Consider the following 21,876-nt stretch of genomic DNA (forward strand, 5'->3'; position numbering starts at 1 on the left):
TTCTGAGATATAAGTACCGGTATCCTGATTAAAGGCATTCAACCCCTTTTTCACCCTTTTTAACCCTTTTTCACCCCTCCTATTGGGATTTTCTGAAAACAAAAAAATACATGTTTCCTTATTTTTAAAGAAGATTCTAAATACCAATTTTCACATCTGTAAACTTTTAAAGTTTTGAGATATAGACAGACTCATTTTAAAATTTCACCCCCCTTTTTACCCCCTTAGCGACCGAATATCCAAAAATCCTCCCTTAGCGAGCACCTACGTCTTAATATGAATATATCCCCAAAATTTCATTTCTTTATGTCCAGTAGTTTTGGCTCGGCGATGATGAATCTGTCAGTCAGTCAGTCAGTCAGTCAGTCAGGACAAGCTACTTTATATATATAGATTACTAGCAAGATACCCCTGCTTCGCTACGGTATTATACTGAAATTTATAGTTGAATGCTTATTGTTTTAGATATATAATCCGCCGAAATTCGCGATCTGACTCGTTTTCTGCGAGAATCCACCAAAATTACCGATCTGACTCGTTTTCTATTATTTTACAGCACGTTTCCTCCCATTTTTCTATCTTCCTTTCCAGCAATGGATTTCGTACTTCCCGGGCTAGGCTCAGGTATTCCTCCTGGTCAGTTGGGTCCGTAAATCTTTGCCATCTTTTCATTTAATCATTTTTAATATGGATAAAATCCTTCAGGAGATCCGGCGTGGTGTCATATTGGGTGCCTTGGCGGCACTGAACACGCGGCCGGACTGCATTCTTAGTCATTACCCGTCCTGGAGCCGTTACCAGCGCGGTCCGCACATTTGACGACGGAGAAAAACCTGTCCCGCCTCCGTTTTGTCCAGCACGAATGTCACATGGAGTGACCGGGATTTGAACCACGGAACCCAGCTGTGAGAGGCCGGCGCGCTGCCACCTGAGCAACGGAGGATCCTTATAAGTACATTAATAACAGTAGAATCAATTGGACCGGGCGAGTTGGCCGTGCGCGTAGAGGCGCGCGGCTGTGAGCTTGCATCCGGGAGATAGTAGGTTCGAATCCCACTATCGGCAGCCCTGAAGATGGTTTTCCGTGGTTTCCCATTTTCACACCAGGCAAATGCTGGGGCTGTACCTTAATTAAGGCCACGGCCGCTTCCTTCCAACTCCTAGGCCTTTCCTATCCCATCGTCGCCATAAGACCTATCTGTGTCGGTGCGACGTAAAGCCCCTAGCAAAAAAAAAAAGAATCAATTGGTCTCACCTCTTTCTACATCCCACCGCCGTTAAGTTTATTTACCGCCACCCCCGCCCCCAAAAAGAAAATTAAAAGAAGGCTTGTTTCTTTATGTTTAAGGGAGATTCCAAACACCAATGTTCACGTCTATTACCTTCAGTTTTGAGTTATAAGTATCCCCATAAAAGTAATTTACTTTTTCACTTCATTTCACACTATTTCCCCCCCCCCCAGTAAGTGAAATTTCCCGCAAAAAATACTTGTTTCCTTAATAGTAAAGGATCTTCTAAATACCAATTATCACGACTCTAACTTCTTATTTTTTGATTTACGTGTCCTCATGAAAGGAATTCAACTCCTTTACACTCCCGCCCTCCAAGATGATTTCCCGCCCAAAACGCGTTTTTCTTTCTTTTAAAGGAGATCCAAATACGAATTTTCACGTCTGTAACAACTTTAGTTTTTATTAGATGAATGTATTCTCATACAATTAAGCCAATTAATTTTTCAATTCTTTCAACCCCCCCGCTCCATTGGATTTTAAGAGAATAAGTGTTTCTTTACTTTTAAAGCAGATTGAAAATATCAAATTTCACGTCTGTAACATCTTCATTTTTGATATATCAGTAGCCTAATTAAAAGAATTCAACACCATTTTCAGTCACTTTTACCCCCCCCCCCCTCCACCCAAGTGATATTTTCGAAAACTAAAAATACACGTTCCTTTATGTTTAATAGAGATAAAGAAATGCCTCTTTTCACTTGTGTAACATGTTAAGTTTTTTTGGATATACTGTAAAAATTCTCATTTTAAAATTTCACCCCTTTTGAGTTCCCCTTAAGTGGAGTTTCCAAAAACAAATCACCTGTGTTTCTTTACATTTACAGGAGATACCAATCACCCACTTTTTACGTCTGTAATATTTTACGTTTCCAAGATATTCTGTAGATGTAGATATAGTCTTTCCCTCCTCTGCGAACCATGTGACCTTGCCGCGGTGGGGAGGCTTGCGTGTCCCAATGATGCAGATAGCCGAGCCGCAGGTGCAACCATATCGGATGGGTATCTGTTGAGAGACCAGACTAACGAATGGTTCGTCGAAAGGGCGGTAGCAGCCTTTCGGTAGTTGCAAGGGCGGCAGTCTGGATGATTGACTGATACGGCCTTGTAATAATACTCAACATGGCTTAGCTGTGTTGATACTGCTACACGGCTGAAAGCAACGGGAAACTACAGCCGTAACTAACTCCCGAGGACATGCAGCTCTCTCTGTATGAATGATGTACTGATGATGGCTTCCTCCCGGGTAAAATATTCCGGAGGTAAACTAGTCCCCCATTCGGATCTCCGGGTGGGGACTACACGAGAGGGGGCGATCATCAGGAAGATGGATACTAACATTCTGCGAGTCGGAGCGTGGAATGTTAGAAGTTTGAATCGTTGTGGTAGGTTAGAGAATCTGAAAAGGGAGATGGATAGGCTAAAGTTAGATGTAGTTGGCATAAGTGAAGTACGTTGGCAGGAAGAACAAGATTTTTGGCCAGGCGACTACCGAATTATCAACACAGAATCAAACAGAGGAAATGCAGGAGCTGGTTTAATAATGAATAAGAAAATAGGGCAGCGGGTAAGCTACTACGACCAGCATAGTGAAAGAATTATTGTCGTCAAGATAGACACCAAACCAATGCCCACCACAATAGTGCAGGTCTATATGCCTACTAGTTCAGCGGATGATGAAGAAATCGAAAGAATATATGAGGAGATAGAAGATTTAATACAATATGTAAAAGGTGACGAGAATCTAATTGTGATGGGAGACTGGAATGCAGTGGTAGGCCAAGGAAGAGAAGGTAGTACAGTAGGAGAATTTGGATTGGGACGAAGGAACGAAAGAGGAAGTCGTCTGGTTGAATTCTGCACTGATCATAATTTAGTCCTTGCCAATACTTGGTTCAAACACCACAAACGACGGCTGTATACGTGGACGAGACCTGGAGACACTGGAAGGTATCAAATAGACTTCATTATGATTAGGCAGAGATTCAGAAACCAGGTGTTGGATTGCAAAACTTTCCCAGGAGCAGACGTGGACTCTGACCACAACTTGTTGGTCATGAAATGCCATCTGAAGTTGAAGAAATTGAAGAAAGGAAAGAATGCAAAAAGATGGGATCTAGACAAGTTGAAAGAAAAGAATGTGAGGGATTGTTTCAAGGAACATGTTGCACAAGGACTAAATGAAAAGGCTGAAGGAAACACTATAGAGGAAGAGTGGAGAGTCATGAAAAATGAAGTCAGTAGGGCTGCTGAAGAAATGTTAGGAAGGAAGAAAAGATCAACTAAGAATCAGTGGATAACTCAGGAGATACTAGACCTGATTGATGAACGACGAAAATACAAGAATGCTAGAAATGAAGAGGGCAGGAAAGAATACAGGCGATTAAAGAATGAAGTGGATAGAAAGTGCAAGGCAGCTAAGGAAGAATGGCTGAAGGAGAAATGCAAGGATGTCGAAGGCTGTATGGTCCTGGGTAAGGTAGATGCTGCATACAGGAAAATCAAGGAAACCTTTGGAGAAAGGGAATCTAGGTGTATGAATATTAAGAGCTCAGATGGAAAACCACTTCTAGGGAAAGAAGACAAAGCAGAAAGATGGCAGGAGCATATCCAACAGTTGTATCAAGGTAAAGATGTAGATAATTTGGTTCTGGAACATGAAGAGGCTGTTGATGCTGATGAAAAGGGAGACCCAATTTTGAGGTCAGAGTTTGACAGAGCTGCGAGTGACCTCAATAGGAACAAGGCACCTGGAATTGATGACATTCCCTCTGAATTACTGACTGCCTTAGGAGAAACCAGCATGGCAAGGTTATTTCATTTAGTCTGCAAGATGTATGAGACAGGAGAAGTCCCATCCGATTTTCAGCAGAATGTTGTTATACCTATTCCCAAGAAAGCCGGTGCTGACAGGTGTGAAAACTACCGCACCATTAGTTTAGTATCTCATGCCTGCAAAATTTTAACACGTATTATTTACAGAAGAATGGAAAAACAAGTTGAAGCTGAGTTGGGAGAAGATCAATTTGGCTTCAGAAGAAATGTAGGAACACGCGAAGCTATCCTGACTTTACGTCTGATCTTAGAGGATCGAATCAAGAAGGACAAGCCCACGTACATGGCATTCGTAGATCTAGAAAAGGCATTCGATAATGTTGATTGGACCAAGCTATTTATGATTCTGAAGATGATAGGGATCAGATACCGAGAACGAAGAATTATCTACAATCTATATAAAAATCAGTCTGCAGTGATAAGAATCGAGGGCTTTGAAAAAGAAGCAGCAATCCAGAAAGGAGTGAGGCAAGGCTGCAGTTTGTCCCCTCTCCTTTTCAATGTTTACATAGAACAGGCAGTAAAGGAAATCAAAGAGAAATTTGGAAAGGGAATCACAGTCCAAGGAGAGGAAATCAAAACCTTGAGATTTGCCGATGATATTGTTATTTTATCTGAGACTGCAGAAGATCTCGAGAAGTTGCTGAATGGTATGGATGAAGTCTTGGGTAAGGAGTACAAGATGAAAATAAATAAGTCCAAAACAAAAGTAATGGAGTGCAGTCGAACGAAGGCAGGTGATGCAGGAAATATTAGATTAGGAAATGAAGTCTTAAAGGAAGTAGATGAATATTGTTACTTGGGTAGTAAAATAACTAACGATGGCAGAAGTAAGGAGGACATAAAATGCAGACTAGCACAAGCAAGGAAGAGCTTTCTTAAGAAAAGAAATTTGCTCACTTCAAACATTGATATCGGAATTAGAAAGATGTTTTTGAAGACTTTCGTGTGGAGCGTGGCATTGTATGGAAGTGAAACATGGACGATAACTGGCTCAGAAAGAAAGAGAATAGAAGCTTTTGAAATGTGGTGTTACAGAAGAATGCTGAAGGTGAGATGGATAGATCGAATCACGAATGAAGAGATACTGAATCGAATTGGTGAGAGGAGATCGATTTGGCTAAATTTGACGAGAAGAAGAGATAGAATGATAGGACACATCTTAAGACACCCAGGACTTGTTCAGTTGGTTTTTGAAGGAAGTGTAGGGGGTAAGAACGGTAGGGGTAGACCAAGATATGAATATGACAAGCAGATTAGAGCAGATGTAGGATGCAATAGTTACGTAGAAATGAAAAGGTTAGCACAGGATAGGGTGGCATGGAGAGCTGCATCAAACCAGTCTAAGGACTGATGACTCAAACAACAACAACATAGTCTTTCAAAAAATTCACCCCAATTTGTCACTCCTGTTTAACCGCCATTAATTGGATTTTCCAAAAACTAAAAAATACGTGTTTCTTTATTTTTAAAGGAGATCCCATATACAAACTTTCACTTCTGTAATATCTTTCGTTTCTGACATATGTGTATCCTCATTAAAGGCATTCAACCCTTTTCAACCCCTCCTACTGGGATTTAAGGAAACAAAAAGATACGTGTTCCTTTATTTTTAGAGGAGATTCCAAGTACCAATTTTACATCTGTAAATTTTAAAGTTTTAAGATGTAGACACACTCATTTTAAAAAATTCACCCCCGCTTTTCACCCTCCAATAGTTGGATTTTCCAAAAAACGAAAAAATACGTGTTTCTTTACTTTTAAAGTAGATCGCAAATACCAATTTTCAGGCCTGTAATATCTTCAGGTTCTGAAATATAAGTAACCTCGTTAAAGACATTCAACCCATTATTCACCCTTTTACACCCTTCCCATTGGGATTTTCCGAAAACAAAAGAATACGTGTTTCTTTATTTTTAAAGGAGATTCTAAATACCAACTTTTACATCTATAAACTTTAAAAGTTTTGAGATATAGGTACACAAATTTTAAAAAAATCACCCCCTTTTCACCCCCGCCCATTAATTGGATTTTCCAAAAACAAAAAATACGTGTTTCTTTTTTAAAGGAGATCCCAAACACCAATTCTCAGGTCTGTAATATCTTCAGGTTCTGAAATATAAGCAGACTCATGAAAGGCATTCGATTCCTTCTTCAACCTTCTCCACCCTTCCTATTAGGATTTTCCGAAAACAAAATATACGTGTTTCTTTATTTTTAAAGGAAATTCTAAATACCAATTTTCACATCTATAACCTTTAAAAGTTTTGAGATATAGATACACTAATTTTAAAATATTACCCCCATTTCACCCCCTCCCTTAATTGGATTTTCCAGAAACAAAAAAATACTTGTTTGTAATATCTTCACTTTCTGAGATATAAGTAGCCTCATTAAAGGCATTCAACCCTTTTTCCACCCCTTTTCACTCCTCCTATTGCGATTTTCCGAAAGCAAAAAAAATACGTGTTTCTTTATTTTTAACGAAGATTCTAAATACCAGTTTTTACATCTGCAAACTTTAAAAGTTTGGAGATATAGATTCACTCATTTTAAAAATTCACCCCCTTTTCACCCTCCCATTAATTGGATTTTCCAAAAACAAAAAAAAAATACGTGTTTCTTTATTTTTAAAAGAGATTAAAAGTACCAATTTTCAGGTCTGTAATATCTTCAGTTTCTGAGATATAAGTACCGGTATCCTGATTGAAGGCATTCAACCCATTTTTCCCCATTTTCACCCTTTTTCACCCCTCCTAATGTGGTTTTCAGAAAACAAAAAAATACGTGTATCCTTATTTTTAAAGAAGATTCTAAATACCAATTTTCACATCTGTAAACTTTCAAAGTTTTGAGATTTGGACACACTCATTTTAAAATTTCACCCCCCTTTTCACCCCCTCAGCGACGGAATATCCAAAACTCCTCTCTTAGAGAGCACCTACATCTTAATATGATTATATCCCCAAAATTTCATTTCTTTATGTCCAGTAGTTTTGGCTCGGCGATGATGAATCAGTCAGTCAGTCAGTCAGTCAGGACAAGCTACTTTATATATATAGATATACATGTATTCTCATACAATTAAGTCAATTAATTTTTCAATTCTTTAAACTCCCCCCCCCACTTCATTGTTTTTTCCGAGAATACGTGTTTCTTTACTTTTAAAGCAGATTCCAATGATCAAATTTCACGTCTGTAACATCTTCATTTTTGAGATATCAGTAGCCTAATTAAAAGAATTCAACACCATTTTCAGTCACTTTTAACCCCCCCCCCCTTCCACCCAAGTGGTATTACCGAAAACTAAAAATACACGTTTCTTTTTCTAAATAGATATAAAAAATGCCATTTTTCACTTCTGTAACATATTAAGTGTTTGAGATATACTGTAGAAATTCACATTTTAAAATTTCACCCCTTTTTAGTTTCCCTTAATTGGAGTTTCCAAAGGCAAGTCACCTATGTTTCTTTACATTTACAGGAGATTCCAAATACCCACTTTTTACGTCTGTAAGATTTTACGTTTCTCAGATATTCTGTAGATATAGTCTGTGATAGTACATATATCACACCCCAGAATTATATGTAGAAGTTTGAGATATTATTGTCAGTATTCGATTTACTATTATTATTATTATTATTATTATTATTATTATTATTATTATTATTATTATTATTATTATTATTATTATTATCAGTATTTCATTTGTATATTTTGCCATTTATATTGGTAAGCTGGAAGATATCCACATATGTAGGTATGAGTAATTTGTTTTGCACGAGTGGGAAAACATTGCTTTAATAACTCTGGTAATTTGAATGAGTCATATGGCTACCCCAGTATTTGTTGTGGTCGTCGGGAAGTTCGTATGAGTCATGTATATATCCCAGCCTGATGAGATGAGCTTGTTGTTGTATTAGGAAAGTTTGGTGATTCATGGAATATACCCCAGAGTTTGTTATTTTCTTGGGAGGAAGAAGTAGTTCAGGGCTTGGTCTTGACAAGAGGTTCACTCATGATTGGTGGGCAAGCACCAATCCAGACGTATCATATGAGAGGAGGGGGATGTTGATGTCTATAAAGGTTGATGATACGGCGGCAACCAGGGTCATTGTAAGAAACATTGTAAGGGTGATTGTAGAGGTGATTGTAAAGGAACGAGAAGGAAGATAACTACAACCAGTGACATTGTATAAGAGAACTACAACTGACGCACTGTACGGGAAGGAAGTAGTGCTGATACACGGTACAGGAGTGACACGGCAGCAATGGACTGGACTTCAAACGTTCGTGGAGCGTAGTCTTGTTATGTTTGTGGAAAGTGGCTGATTGTGGAGAGTGCTTGCGCATTAAGTATTGTAGCACTTGTGGCGGCCTAGCATTATATGTTGGTGAAAGCTATCTCAGACTTTCCATAAATTTATATGTTGAGGATCGACAGACGTGTGTATATATCTTTACAACAAGTGTTAAAATATGTGAACACAGTAGTACAAGGTACAGTATCTGTGTGATGTGATAACTGCCGATTATGAGAATCGGTGAATCGAATCGATATAGAGACAGTGAAGGGTGTTTATCTTCATACATGTACATTGTTCATCGGACCATCTACAAATGGTAGCTTAGTTCTCGCTTTCGTTTTCCCACGGTTTTCATTATTGTTGTTGTTGTAAATATGGAGTCTTCCAGCAATATTTTATGTGTGTATTATATGTATAATGTTGTATGTTGATGAGGTGCTCATGCACGGAATTTGTTCAGAATATAGTTAGCTATTTTAGAATCAGTGTTATTGATGAACCTAGGTGCAGTTCCTACCTAATTAGTCGTTTTCAGGAGGTTAGGTAAGGCCTGCAGCAGATGTACCAGTACGCAGCATTATGTACACGCCCTGGGATATAAAGTTTATCATGCTCTTATCTAAATTCGAGGGATCCATTCTGGTGAACTCTGGCGCCCATACTACGGACATTTCGGTTAATTATGCTTATTAATTTTATTAAGTTTTTGAGTAATTTTATTTATATATTTTTATTCATGATATTAATTATCAGTAGTCATCAACTTGTTACAAGTCTTTCGAAAAATTCACCCCAAATTGTCACTCCTGTTTAACCGCCATTAATTGGATTTTCCATAAACAAAAGAAAAACGAGTTTCTGTATTTTTAAAGGAGATCCCATATACAAATTTTCAGTTCTGTAATATCTTCAGTTTCTGAGATGTATGTATCCTCATTAAAGGCATTCAACCCATTATTCACCCTTTTACACCCCTCCTATTGGGATTTACAGAAAACAAAAATACGTGTTCCTTTATTTTTAAAGGAGATTCTAAATACCAATTTTTACATCTGTAAACTTTTAAAGTTTTAAGATGTAGATACACTCATTTTAAAAATTCACCCCAATTTTCACCCCCCCCCATTATTTGGATTTTCCTAAAACGGAATAGTACCTGTTTAAAGTAGATCCCAAATATACGTGTTTCTTTATTTTTAATGAAGATTCTGAATACCAATTTTTACATCTGTAAACTTTAAACGTTTTGAGATATAGATGCACTCATTTTCAAAATTCACCCCCGTTTTCACCCTCCCATTAATTGGATTTTCCAAAAACAAAAAATACGTGTTTCTTTATTTTTAAGAGCGATCAAAAGTACCAATTTTCAGGTCTATAATATCTTCAGTTTCTGAGTTATAATTACCGGTATCCTGATTAAAGGCATTCAACCCCTTTTTCACCCCTCCTAATGGGATTTTCTGAAAACAAAAAATACGTGTTTCCTTACTTTTAATGAAGATTATAAATACCAATTTTCACATCTGTAGACTTTTAAAGTTTTGAGATATAGATACACTCATTTTAAAATTTCACCCCCCTTTTCACCCCCTTAGCGACGGAATATCCAAAAATCCTCTCTTAGCGAGCACCTACATGTTAATAGTAATATATCCCCAAAATTTCATTTTTTATGTCCAGTAGTTTTGGCTCGGCGATGATGAATCAGTCAGTCAGTCAGTCAGTCAGTCAGTCAGTCAGTCAGTCAGTCAGTCAGTCAGTCAGTCAGTCAGTCAGTCAGGACAAGTTATTTTATATATATAAATTACGTCAGCTCAACACAGTAATTAACCTTGCATTACCTGGATTGCTCCTTTGTGCTTTTCAAAAGGAAATACTTCCATTATCTTTTTCTTGTAGATAGTTGGTCCTGCCCGTGGTGAGCGATCACGTTATCTTCCAAATCCTATTGTGGAGCCTCCCAACTCAGCCCCCTTTGATTTAACATGGATAAGCCCTTATCCCTGTACATTTGTCTTTCCCCGTTCACCACCGTAGTATTAATTGAGCGCCTTATTAGAATATATGTTTGATTTTAGATTTTTAGAGATGAACCGAACACCCCTGAGATAAATGCTAGTCTGTGATTCAGGTGTGAGCGGGTCGGGTCCGGTATTAAATGTCTGATAAACTACGTATCTTTCCCGGTCCTGTAGCCATTATTTCAAATAGTGATGCTCTAAGAATTATTTAGACTAATCCTTTTCGAAGACGTATGTCTGAATACTAACAGTTTTATATACTTAATTTTAATCAACCAAAAGGGATCCAGTTTAAAGGAAGAGGCGGAAGTAACTGAACTAAGTCAGAACAAATGAATGATTACAACAGTAAGCATGTTGATAAATGCCATATAAGAGGAAATATTATGTGCGGAAATGATGGAACACTCACCAGCATCTCCCTCACCACCGCTGGATTGCGGAAATTGAGGTCTGGCTGGTGCTTGCTGAATTGATGCAGGTAGAAACTGGCTCTTTCCTCGTTCCATTCCCAGGCGGATCCACCGAAAACACTAACCTGTAGTGGCATTCGCTTGGTTATTATCATTGTTCATTATAACTTATTATAACCGTCTAAAAAAAGACGTATCGGTAAAATGCAATTCAACTTATTTGGAAACTGTATTTTTAGCATTATAACAAATTCATTGGGAAATAGAATGTCACACATAATATTAATATGCCCTACTTACAGTGTGTGAGTTTAAAAATAACGTTAGCTTATCTGTTGATAATCTATTGGTTACTATAATAAAATGGAATGAGATGTTTAAATATTCGTTTATCCTGAAATAAAATTTTGATTACATAAGGACAGGCATTTGTATGTTGTTTATTTTTTTAAATGAAGTCAAACTTTAAAGTTTTACACAGTACCAAGAGGCACAAGACAAAAGAAAAGTGGCAGTTTTATGCATATTTTATTGGAGTAGGAAGTACAATGAATACAATTTTTCTTATCTGTCAATAATCTTACCCAGTTGTTAGGAGGAATGGGTTTGCCATTCACAATGGCTTTCGGCGGTGCCCATACATAGTAGTCCTTATATGGATCTTCCCCAAGAATTGACTTCTGAAACCACTCATGTTGGTCACTGGAATGATTGGGCACGAAGTCCATCACTAGCTTTAAGCCTGAAACCAAGCAAGGGAATATGAAAGTGTCGTCTAATAATCGTTTACTAGTACTAGTAGTCTTAATTAAAGAAGCTTTTATTTTGTTACTACTTTAACGTCGCACTAACACACCAAAGGTTTTCGGAGATGGTTGGGATAAGAAAGGGCTAGGATTGGGAAGGTAGCGGTCGTGGCCTTAATTAAGGTTCAGTTCCAGCATCTGCGAGATGTGAAAATGGGAAACCAAGAAAGGAGGAGAAGAAGATACAATCAACTTAACAAATTTGGGTCTTGAAGGTATTGCGAAGTGAATTTCGATAACAGAATGAATAGCAAGGTAAGGAGTTACAACCTAGTAATAAACAGACACGCAACTCCTACATCACGGTGCTGGTCACATATTCTGCTGAGTGCCTGAACTAGTCACACACACGGCAGCAATATATTGACATATTAGAATATCGCCGCACTAACTTCCTAAGTCAGATAAATCTCCTCTCATGTTAGTAGAAACTCACTGTTCTTGGATATTGATTAGTTCATTAACAGCTACTAATGAAAACAGGCTATACCCCTAAGACAATAATCGAAAAATTACCGAAACTTATTATTATTTTGTTACTATTATCATCTGATTTTCTCATTGATTTTATGTCGCATTAAATACTTTAACAACCGGGCGAGTTGGTCGTGCGGTTAGGAGCGCGCGGCTGTGAGCTCGCATCCGGGAGATAGTGGGTTCGAACCCCACTGTCGGCAGCTCTGAAGATGGTTTTCCGTGGTTTCCCATTTTCATACCAGGCAAATGCTGGGGCTGTACCTTAATCGAGGCCACGGACGTTCCCTTCCCAATCCTATGCCTTTCCTAACCCATCGTCACCATAAGACCTATCTATGTCGGTGCGACGTAAAACAACTTAGGAAAATGTTTCCTTCCCATTTCTAGGCCTTTCCTGTCCAATCGTCGCAATAAGACATATCTGTGTCGGTGCGACGTAAAGCAAATAGCAAAAAAAGAAAAAAGAGTCGCAAAACCACTCACCGTTGCGAAGAACATACGACATTCCTTCGCGCATGACACAGCTTGGTAAATAATTAAATTAAGTTCGTGCAAAGTCATGAAGGCCCTTGGAGGAGTGGAAGGTAACGGCTTCCACCATTGTTAACCTCGGCACGTGATGGGGTAGAGTGGTTAACTCTACGCCCGGCCGCCTTTGCCCCCAGGAATTAACCTGGTACTCATTTTTGGTCTAGGCTGAGCGAACTTCAGGGCCATATGCACCTCCGGAACTGGAAATTTCGTTTCTTAAATTTTACGACTTCCTGGCGGGGATACGAACCCACGTCCTTCCGGGCGAACCGAGCACGCCTTTACCGCCTCGGCCAGGCAGCCCCGAGCCTCAGAAACCACTTCTTTTAATTTAGCTTGCACACCATTCAGGTTACCTGCAAGCATTGCCGCTCCATCGAAAGTCTGCGCAACTATTTTTTCACGGCAGTCAAAATTATCCAGACACTCAATCGCAAGTCTCACCTATGTATTCGCTGTCCTATCAGAGGTTACATTATGGGAACCAAGCAAACTTTCAACAACATGAACGTATCTACGAGCCAAGCAGTTTTTCTGTAAGTTTCTGGTTTGAACGTGTGAACATAATTCTTGTTTTCTGTTTTTTTTTAAATCTAAATGTTAAATTTTCATCAAACGAACGGATTGTAAAAGGCTTTTCAGAGATTCTTTCTTTCTTTCTTTCTTTCTTTCTTTCTTAATCCGTTTACCTTCCAGGGTTGGCTTTTCCCTCGGACTCAGCGAAGGATCCCACCTCTACCACCTGAAGGGCAGTACCCTGGAGCGTGATACATTTAGTCGCGGATACAACTGGGGAGGAGGAGTAGAACCTCGCCCAGTCTGCCTCACCTTGTACGCTGAACAGGGGCCTTGTGGGGGGGGGAGGGGTGAAGGAAGCTACCATGGCCTTAAGTTAGGTTCCATTCCGGCGTTTGCCTGGAGTAGAAGTGGGAAAACACGGAAAACTACTTCAAAGATGGTTGAGATGGGAATCAAACTCTGTTGACCTCCCAAGGCTGAGTGGACACCGTTCCAGTCCTCGTACTACTTTTCAAATTTCGTGACAGAGCCGGGAATCGAACCACCCGGCCTCCGGGGATGGCAGCTAATCACACTAACCACTACACCACAGAGGTAGGCTGTTTTAGACTCATATATCGTTGATACATAAAACATCGAACACGAGGAATAGCACAGAAACAACACACAATTAATGAATTCACTAACCAACAAAACACAATGAATGAACTCCCTTCTCAGCCACTACTCAAGCACTGGAAATAAATCACCCCAGTGACAGTGGTCACTTTCGTCACGTTGGGTTCTCACTAGGGTGTAATCAGTGGTTCCCGCTCGCTGTAAGATTGGACATACCGATTTTCTCCAAGTTGTTAACAGATGGCAGAGGGTAGCACATGGATGGTGACCAAATTTCAATTGCAGCGACATCATTCGGAGGGTTTCAGAACTATGTCTGCCACCGAATGCAATTTAATGTTTGAATGCGTTACGTCCTTAACTTCTCCATTTGCTTTCTCTTTCTATCTACAGTGGATTAGATGGCGAGACTACACCAGCACCACACGTAGTCAAGCAATGGAACTAGTGCAGTTGCGTGGAAATTGTGAACTTCTGAGAGATGAAATTGTCAATAGTTGTCTTCAAACAACCTCAAATCGTACTTCAGACAGTTCTTCGCCCTATCATAACGCATGCAATGAATGCCTTACATGCAAGGAGAATACGCCACTGAATCTAAGGCTCCTACATCACCGGGAAAGTGGATAATTGATACGTCTTAAATGATTTTTGGGCATTATTTTACTGCGAGGAAAATAATGTAATGTCTTATTAATGCCGCAAAGGCAGCAGGAATTCTTCGCAGAATTCTACATACTCTTGTATTGCACTCGTGAACATAGTCGCCTACAATTACATGAACAATTCTGAAGCATAATATCTAAGAACTATAAGCAGCTGCTGCACTAGAGACACTGGTAAGTTTCAATCTGTAGGAAACTACTGTATTTTCAATGTCTTTAGTACCTTCTTCATTACGGCTTTGGTAATTAGGTATCCTTTTAGACAACTTTCTTCTGACAACTTTAAAAAGTCGTTTTTTTTTAGTATGTGTCATCCTTCGCCTTCTTCCGTTTATAAAACAATAGTCTTCATACAGGAGTAAAGCTTCAAACTTACGTCTTCTGCATGCTACCATTTTGAGATTTAACACAGGGGTACTGCAATGTTAATTTAACACAAGTATTAACAATTTGTTAGAGCTAACAATTCTTGATGATACGGCCATTTTGTTAAATTATGTGTTAAGTCTCCTTAACAGCAGTGTTAATACTTAACATTCGTTGAAGAAACTGGGCGTAAGTCTCATGCAAACTGATGAGATACTTTGAACTTACCTCTCTGTTTTACTTCTTTTAACAAGTTCTGGAAGTCGTCTAGAGTCCCAAATTTCTGATCGATGCTCTTGAAATCTTGGATATCGTACCCAAAATCCACCATCGGTGACGTGTAGATAGGAGAAAGGCATATAGCTTTCACGCCAAGAGAAGATATATAATCCAATTTCGATTGAATTCCTAGAAATAAAAAGAAGGTTGAGGTTTAATTGTCGGTAAGTTTTAATAACATTCACTGGAAGAGGGTGGGGAAAAACGCACAGGAATGCGCGAGGCAGTGAGGTGAAAGTGAATCCAGTCGTAGTTTTATGGTAGCTGCCTCACTTTCTAAAAACATAATTTGAGTTGTAACACTTATAATTCGTTGGTTAGACAGTAAGAACGTGGGCTACTATCATGGCTGTGAAAATGGTGGCCAACCTTAATTAGTTCTATGATTGTGCTCAGTTTCTCTTGAACAAGTGGTGTTTTTGCTGTTGTTCAGTAGTGATTAATGCATTGGGATCATTCTTGCACCGCTGCTTGTAACCAAGTATTCTGACACCAACGCAGCTTCGTCTGGGTACAAGCGTAAGTTGACCGACTGAAACTGGCCTTTGACGCACGGGTCATCGCTCCACTTCTACACCGAGCAAGTGTCTGTGCGGTTTGGGTCACGTAGCTATTAGCTTGCATTCGGAATATGATGGGTTCGAACACCACTGCCGGCAGCCCTGAAGATGGTTTTCCGTTGTTTCTCATTTTTACACCAGACAAATGCTGGGGATGTACGTTGCTTAAGGCCACGGCCGTTTCCTTCCCACTCCTAGGCCTTTCCTATCACATCGTCGCCGTAAGACCTATCTGTGGCGGTGCGACGTGAAGCAAAATTGTAAATAAAACATTTAAAAACTGTCCGCCTCCATGGCTAAATGGTTAGCGTGCTTGCCTTTGGTTACAGGGGTCCCGGGTTCGATTCCCGGCAGGGTCGGGAATTTTAACCATCATTGGTTGATTTCGCTGGCACGGGGGCTTCATCATCGTTTCATGTTCATCACGACGTGCAGGTCGCCTACAGGAGTCAAATCAAAAGACCTGCACCTGGCGAGCCGAACATGTCCTCGGACACTCCCGGCACTAAAAGCAATACGAGATTTAATTCCTTTTTTTTCAATTTTTTTCATTTAAAAACTAATATGAGTAATTAACTGAGGCTGGGGTTGGGTAGGACAGCCTCGTGGTCTATGGGTGGCAAGCCTTTCCCTTCCCGGTCAGGTCAGTTACCTTTACCTTGATCTGAGGGCTGGTTCGAGGTCCTACTTGGCCTGTGTCAGGATAGACGAGGAGCTATCTGACTGAGATATACCGGCCCGGTCTAGAAAGCCTTGAATAACGGCCGAAAGGAACTGTAGCGCTGACCACGCGTTACTTCGTAATAAGCAACCCTTCGAGCTGAAGAGCGGTCGCTTGGTAGGCCAAGGTCCACCTTGGCTGTTGCGGCATGGAGGAGGTTTAGGACTTGTGAGGAAGCCTTCGTGGTCTGTATGTTACGAAGTATCCACCTGAAGTTGAAGGAATCGAACGCGTCCACTGCGCAGATTCGGATCAAGTAGCTCTAAGCTTACATTTGGAAGATAATGGGTTCGAAACCCACTTTCAGTAGCCCTGAAGCTTTTTTTTCCACGGTTTCCAATTTTCACACGATAAACATGTTGGGACTACCTTAATTAAGGCCACGGTCTCTTCCTTCCCAGTCCAATCCTATCCTATCCTATCCTATCCTATCCTATCCTCTCCTATCGTCACCTTAGGTCCGGCTCCGTGGCTAAACGGATAGCGTGCTGGCCTTTGGTCACAGGAGTCCTGGGTTCGATTCCCGGTAGGGTCGGGAATTTTAACCATCATTGGTTAATTTCTCTGACACGGGGGCTGGGTATATGTGTCGTCTTCATCGTCATTTCATCCTCATCATGACGCGCAGGTCGCCTACGGACGTCAAATCAAAAGACCTGCACCTGGCGAGCCGAACCCGTCCTGGGATCTCCCGGCACTAAAAACCATACGCCATTTCATTTTTTTTGTCACCATAAGATCTGCGTGAGTCGATGCGAAGTAAATCCAATAGCAGAGAAAATTTTGAGTGGGAAAATTAGGAAATTCCACCTCTGAGAGCCGGGTTTTACCTATTTCTCTACTCAATATCGTTTTCTAGCGTTGTGTGCATTCCTCTCCGGTCCATCAAACCAGTCTTAAATTGTTAACAGAGCTGGGAATCGAATCTATTGACATGCAAAATTATACCATGGCTGCAGACACGAGTAAACACTTACTAGTGACGTCATTATGCTGCTCTTAACCTCGCTTGGTCCCTTATCTTCGGTCTATGTACTAATTACTGGAACGGTCACATCCGCGGCCATCAGCTGACTGATAAGCTTAAACTGGGACTAGCGCACACAGTTTAAACAGTGTGTTGTTTTATTTTGTTGCACAGGAATGTGAAAGTTCCAGATAATCTTACATTTCCCCACTAGATATGAATGACACATTTCTCACAGCTGCCAACAACATTCATTCATTGTCTATGGGTAGGATTTATTTCCGTTGAATTTGAAGTCAAGAAGGTTAATGAATGTTCATCTCCCTGTAGTTTTAGAAACTAATGCAGCCAAGCAAATGAATATAATAATAATAATAATAATAATAATAATAATAATAATAATAATAATAATAATAATAATAATAATAATAATAATAATAATAATAATTTAAAATCTTTAAGTTCTCAGTCTATCGAGCACTAAATATAACAATTATAATCCTAAACATACCTACTGTACTACTTATTACTAAACAAAGAAAAGTACACTACTAAACAATGAATTCTTTCTTTAAAATGTGTTTTTTACAGGTATGTTATAGGATTGTAATTGTTATATTTAGTGTTCCACAGACTGGAGAACTTAAAGTTACATTAACTGAGTCGACTTGGAAAGTGTGGCTTCATTTTCAACAAAGTAATAATAATAGTAGGCCTAATAGTGTTAGGCCTACGTCTGGTCTTAATAGACACTTGAGTGACCTGACTGTTCTTCATTGCGCCACTATGTCTTCCATTAGAAAATTTCTAACCAGGGGAGATGACCGCGCGGTTAGGGGCGCGCAGCTGTGCGCTGCATCGGGAGATGGTGGGTTTGAACCCCACTGTCGGCAGCCCTGAAGATGGTTTTCCGTGGATTCCCATTTCACACCAGACAATTGATGAGGTTTAGCAGCTTCCTTCCCACTCCTAGGCCTTTCCTATTCCATCGTCGTCATAAGACCTATCTGTGTCGGTGCGATGTAAAGCCAATTGTAAAAGAAAAGAGCCGGGCTGAGTGGCTCAGACGGTTAAGGCGCTGGCCTTCTAACCGCAACTTGGCAGATTCGATCCTGGCTCAGTCCGGTGGTATTTGAAGGTGCTCAAATACGACAGCCCCGTGTCCGTTGATTTACTGGCACGTAAAAGAACTCCTGCGGGACTAAATTCCGGCACCTCGGCGTCTCCGAAGACCTTAAAAAGTAGTTAGTGGGACGTAAAACAAATATTATTATTATTATTATTATTATTATTATTATTATTATTATTATTATTATTATTATTATTATTATTATTATTATTATTATTATTATTATTATTATTAAAAGAAAAGAAGTCTAAACGCCAGACGAATGCGTCGGGATTCGACAACTCCCCTCCCCAACTCTCTCTGAGAATCGAAGACCTGTGTCTAACTGGCAACGGTATGAGGTCAGTCAGCAGATAATTCCGTCCATTGTCATTCATATCCAAATTATAGTTCACGCTAGTGGCCTAATGATTCTTGTGCTCGAATTCATGAGTTCTATTGTGGCCAAATTCGGAGTATTTTTGAAGCCAGGGAAATTCAATACACATGATATCGTTCATCTCGCCTTATGAACAAACCCCGTAGCACATATTATAAGTCAACTCTGAGTATTGTTCTACACACAGTTTTCAGTTTAGCTACTAGGAAAACTTACCATTGTGGCGTCGTCGCAAGAACTTAACTACTGCATTGGAGCACAAAAAGTGCGCCTAGATGGAATCAAATAACAAGCCCTGCAGTAATCAGTCGTGCGATATTACTATTGTTATTATTAACCTCCAACAAAACTCCACCCCAGACCGGTGACAGTGTGAGGCATTCAGGACGGTATTCTTCTTCTTTTACAATTTTTCTAACACACTACTGGGGTTACGGAAGCGGACTTGTCGCATATGTGAATTTGGCCATGTATTGGGGCCGGTTGCCCTTTCTGACGCAATCCCTATGTGGACGGATGTATTCATTATTGCGTTTTTCTGTGGTGGTTGGTTATGTGTTTTCTTATGAGTTTCCTGCTGTAGCTTTTTCTCTTGCCACCTCCGTTCTTTTATCTCCTTTTCCATTATCTTCACATTATCCCTCAAATTTGCTATTTCCTTATTGCTTTGGACCACTCTCTCTGTTATCTATTTTAGCTCTTCTTTCATACAGTACTTAATTTCTCTCATTTCACTGGCTTGTTCCCGTAAGAGCTCTCTTGCTTGTTCTGCTTGGCAAGCCTCCTTGACAGTTTCCCTTATCTTCTCCATCTCTTCCTATCCAACTGTACCAGCAGGACCGCATCCAGGGTTCATTTCCAATGACCAACAGCACCGCCATTACTGAGGCTGCCATCAAATTTGAAGTAAGCCCCACTTGCTGTCCGGCACTGTATTCCAAGGTACGCTTCGCGGGCCTCCCACTACAGTGCCAACGACCTATCGCCGCTCGTCACTGTTCATTCGAAGTCCTCATGTCAGCATTCACTCAATGCACAACCTTCCTCTTCGCTTGCACGATTACAACTGATTAGTGATGGGCAAACCAGTTTTGCCAACTCTACATCCTAAAATATCGCTTAATTCCTTTATGAAAGTCTCTAAAAATAACTAAATTTTGTTAAAATCGCTATGGAAAGTTGCACACATTAAATCGCAAGTAAACATAATTAAAATGGACATATGGACATACCCATGCAGAAAAAGATTAATCTTCATCGTCTTCCATTTCCTCCTCAGCAATCTATGTAGTTTGTGAAGTGGAAGGTTGTTGAGCTGTTGATGGAGCAGGTAATTGTTCAGCCGTTGTAGAATAAGCATTTTTAGTGCCGATATTCCTGACCACGTTCTGTGGAATTAAGCAAGCTCGAGCAGTCACGTGACCGAAGGCAGTCTGGCTCGGACTGTTAGGTTCAAGCAGCTGTGAGTTTTCATTCGGGAGATAATGGGTTCGAACCGCACTGTCAGCAGCCCTGAAGATGATTTTCCGTAGTTTCACATTTTCACACCAGGCAAATCTTAATTAAGGCCACGGCCGCTTCCTTCCCACTCCTAGCCCTTTCGTATCCCATCGTCGCCATAGGACGTATTGCCTCAGTGCGACGTAAAGTAAATTGTTTCTCTGTATGCTCGCGTTAATTTTTCTCTCTGTATGCAGGATATTGTGTTAGTATAGTTAGTTTGGGTGTAATTTCCATCCGACGAGTGCGTTTCGACGGTTCATTATTACAGTTGTTCCGGTATTGTAAAGCTAGATGTTTAGCTACTATTCATTTCGGTTCTGTATGTGGACGAAGTATCCACATATTTAGTCGCCTACTACCCACACGAAAAGGTAATGAAGAATGTGAGCGTTAAGGGGTTTAACAGACCCAGCTGAGAATTTACCCTCTGAACCGAACTCATATCAAATATACAGTGCTGTTTACCGCGATATTCCAAGTCCTTACATGACACGCCAGTGGTTTTCCTCGACAAAGTTTTACTCCCGATATTCATTCTTTGTCTCTACTGATACTTAAAGCATTTCCTTGGCGTGTGCTGATGACATACGCAACTTACAGAGAATGAAGTAAGTCGAAAACAGTCCGTAAGTTACAGAATTATGATATCCTCAGCTGTGATAAATTCAAGAGTTATAATCGACAAAAGAGCTTTGGGATTATCAGCTCTTTTTTCTGTGACTTGCACGGATGGTAATGACGTTCTCTAGCAAGGAACGTGACGTGGAGAACCATGTCACTGCTATAAAATAAACCAAATTATATTTAAAACATTATCAAGTCCTGATATTGGACTATCAACTAGTTATTTCACTTAAAATAGGACGTGTTTATATACTCATCGGATACTCATGCGCATCCATAAGCTATCCATCTATGCGTTCCTTCTTTTTTGGCATTGCTCGGATACAGGAGAGATGGATTCGTCTTCTCATCATAAGGCCCATGAGGACATCCTGTGGCAAATGTGAGTAAGCCATGAATCAGAAGGAGATAGGAGTGTTGTAGTTCTGATAGGGTAAGATCGATGCTAGGTGAAGGTCTTAGATTCGCAGTCCAATGTCAGAAAGAAATGCATATAACTCAAAGGAAGCAGATTAGTCACTTTTGTGGAGAATTGACGAAATAATAGGTGGTAATTGGCATCCCAATGCCAATAAATTTTGTAGTAGGTAAATAGTGCGAACAGAGTGGTGTGGACATCCAAAGAATATATGATTAAGATCGGCAACTGTATCAGCTGAACATGAACAGAAGGGAGATCGCAATACGTGGATTTTGTGCAGGTGCTGAGGAAAACAACCATGATGAAACTTCATTCTTGCGATTGCTCTGATGAAATGACGCGAATAGGGACGCTTATGGTGCCAAAGAACGTTAGGAATATCTGGATGGATAGTGGCATAGTGTTTTCCACATTGTTGAGAGGTATCATGCCACTCGTTGTT

At 40.1% G+C, this 21,876-nt stretch overlaps 1 protein-coding gene across 1 annotated transcript in view; it reads right to left on the reverse strand.

The window, feature by feature from the left end:
- Positions 1-20,122, reverse strand: part of LOC136863502 (maltase 1-like) — a 64,723-nt gene extending 44,601 nt beyond the window's left edge. Inside the window, exons 1-4 of the mRNA XM_068225968.1 lie at positions 20,119-20,122; positions 15,080-15,259; positions 11,454-11,611; positions 10,869-10,994 (exon numbers count right to left, since the gene is read on the reverse strand). Of these exons, the coding sequence (XP_068082069.1) occupies positions 10,869-10,994; positions 11,454-11,611; positions 15,080-15,259; positions 20,119-20,122 (468 nt within the window). The remainder of the gene's footprint in view (positions 1-10,868; positions 10,995-11,453; positions 11,612-15,079; positions 15,260-20,118) is intronic.
- Between the last annotated feature and the right edge of the window lie 1,754 nt (positions 20,123-21,876).

Source organism: Anabrus simplex, chromosome 2 (assembly GCF_040414725.1).
Source record: "Anabrus simplex isolate iqAnaSimp1 chromosome 2, ASM4041472v1, whole genome shotgun sequence".
Taxonomy (NCBI): domain Eukaryota; kingdom Metazoa; phylum Arthropoda; class Insecta; order Orthoptera; family Tettigoniidae; genus Anabrus; species Anabrus simplex.